General features: G+C 46.0%; 1 protein-coding gene across 1 annotated transcript in view; it reads right to left on the bottom strand.

Moving 5' to 3' along the window:
• The window catches only part of sh3tc2 (SH3 domain and tetratricopeptide repeats 2), a gene marked incomplete in the record, with an annotated part of 38,066 nt that overhangs the window by 7,066 nt on the left and 28,807 nt on the right, over window positions 1–2,193 (bottom strand). The window contains 3 exon segments of the mRNA XM_014024146.1: window positions 93–259; window positions 367–587; window positions 678–1,538. Of these exon segments, the coding sequence (XP_013879600.1) occupies window positions 93–259; window positions 367–587; window positions 678–1,538 (1,249 nt within the window).

The raw sequence follows: 2,193 nt of genomic DNA, 5'->3' as shown, positions 1-2,193 counted from the left end.
TTTTTTTTTTTTTTACTTTTCTACCTGGATTTTTGAGATGCATCAGGACATTATATTTGAAACACACTTGCATGATATTTTTAGATACCCACTGTGCAAATTTTTGGCATGCAGTGCAATTAACAATCCCATTTCATAGCATGCCCTGATGTCCTGATTCCTTCCTCTGTCCTTGTAGCATCTTGCAAGCCAAAGRTAGGTCTGAACATGCTCCTCATCTGTTGGACTCTCCCAGAGATCCAGAAAAAGGCACAGGGATCTAGTATAAAGAAAATAAGCACCATGAAGATAGATGTTTTTTGTCAACTCTATTTTCTGWCAGAACATTTCAGTATGGACTTTATCCTAGTAAGACGAGCAGCTRACCTGACCAGGAAGCGTTCCGCAACCAGAGATGCTCCGGCATCCAGCGCCAGACAGCCAAGGTTGGCCAGAGCCAGGGCCTGATTCCTTTGGTTTCCACTTTCCCTGGAGATCACCAGGGCAGAGTGGAGATGCCAGCCTGCCTTTCGAATATGGCCCTCATGCCTCAGGCACAAAGCCAAGAGGTTATGGATCACTCCTCGCTGAGTGGGACTGTCTGTGCTCTGTAGAGAGATTCACGCAAAGGCTCTTTTATAMAAATGTTCATTMKGAAAWTAAAAAGTGCTTTTTTTGTTTGTCATCAGCTGTTGTACCTGCAGGGACGTTAGCAGTGGTTCAAGGATACTCTGAGCTYGCTCAGCCTGGCCCGTCAGCACCAGCAGCCACCCGAGGAGCACAGATGCCTCAAAGCCATCCTCCTCATTGATTTGTCTACTTGTCTCCATGGCTTGTTGGGCACAGTGCACAGCCTTATCGAGTGCACCATACTGTTGGTAAACCGAAGCCAGGCCCAAACACAAGTCCCTTTGCGTCTTCATGTCATCCCCTTTCCCGGCCACYGCCAGGGCCTGCTGCAGGTAAACCACAATCTGAGCAGGAAGGAGGGAGGTTCCTGGTTTCCAGCTCGGGTTCAGACGAACAGAGTTTCTGATAAACAACTCGATCCTCAGAAAGGCATCATTGAGTGAATGGTCTTGTCTGGGGTCTAAGCTAAGAGAGGCTAAGGCTAAGTAAGGCATGTATTTGCGATGATAGAGCCAGCTCAAGAGCCAGTTAAGGTCCACAGGTACAATAGGCCCCCCCTCAGTGGTTGACAATGTCGCTGATAAGAACTGGAGTCGCTCAACAAAGGGAAGAGCATCATCTGCCTTCCTCAGGAGCAGGGAAAGGCTGGAGATGAGGTAGCAGACACGAGCCTCCAAGTGTTTGTCCCCCAAGATGACTGATCTCCTCAGGAGCAGTTTCAGTAGTTCTACTTCATCTTTGGATGTGAATGTGTGGCTGGGAAGGCAGAGGAGGAGGCCGCTGGCCTTCTCCAGAATGTGGGGCAGTTTGTCATTCATACGTTGCTTTAAGTAGATGGCAGCAAGGTTGGTGAAGAGAGCCACAAGGAGTGGAATGTCAGAGAAACTGTCAACAGAAACGCTCATAGCTTCCTCGTAGTATACACGTGCCTGAGGAGAAGAGAGAATTATTCCAAAGTGATGCTTAAGCACGGTGGTGTAGAGCTGACAGTTTGTGATAACAGCCACAGAACGTAAGTACTTCACAGTCAATGAGTCAACCATGAACTCTTTTGTAAACCAAAACATTCTACAGTACACGTGTCAAACTTAWGGCATGCTGGACGAATGTGGACCGCCGTGGCAATTTATTCAGCCCGCATGAGCTTCAAAGATGCACTGTTTAAAAATAAGCTTGTGCTGCTTTAAAGACAACATTGACCATAAACTACATCTCCCATAATTCGTGTTGATTATTTTACCCATGAAATGACGACATCCCWCCACTAGCGGGAGGAGAACAGGGTTCAAAAGTAGCCAGTGAAACTCACTGTGTAAAATCTCCATTTAGCTGCATTTTCACTGACTTCTTTTGCTGCAGCCCATTTGTACATTTGGGAATTTCCCACTTACAGTCATTAAATTTAAACTCTAGTGGCAATTCCCTCTCAGAAATTAAGAGCAACTCCGACTACCCAGAATTTAAAATGGCATCTGCTCACCACAACTCAACAGTGACTAAAACTCTTACGTTTACTTTTAAAGGAGATCAATTATGGGTCCTAGAAATTTTTATGTTATGTCTGTGGGCTATCCAGACCATGTT

This window comes from Austrofundulus limnaeus, unplaced genomic scaffold (assembly GCF_001266775.1).
Source record: "Austrofundulus limnaeus strain Quisiro unplaced genomic scaffold, Austrofundulus_limnaeus-1.0 Scaffold409, whole genome shotgun sequence".
In the NCBI taxonomy this organism is placed as follows: Eukaryota; Metazoa; Chordata; class Actinopteri; order Cyprinodontiformes; family Rivulidae; genus Austrofundulus; species Austrofundulus limnaeus.
This window is presented reverse-complemented; position numbering and strand designations above follow the sequence as displayed.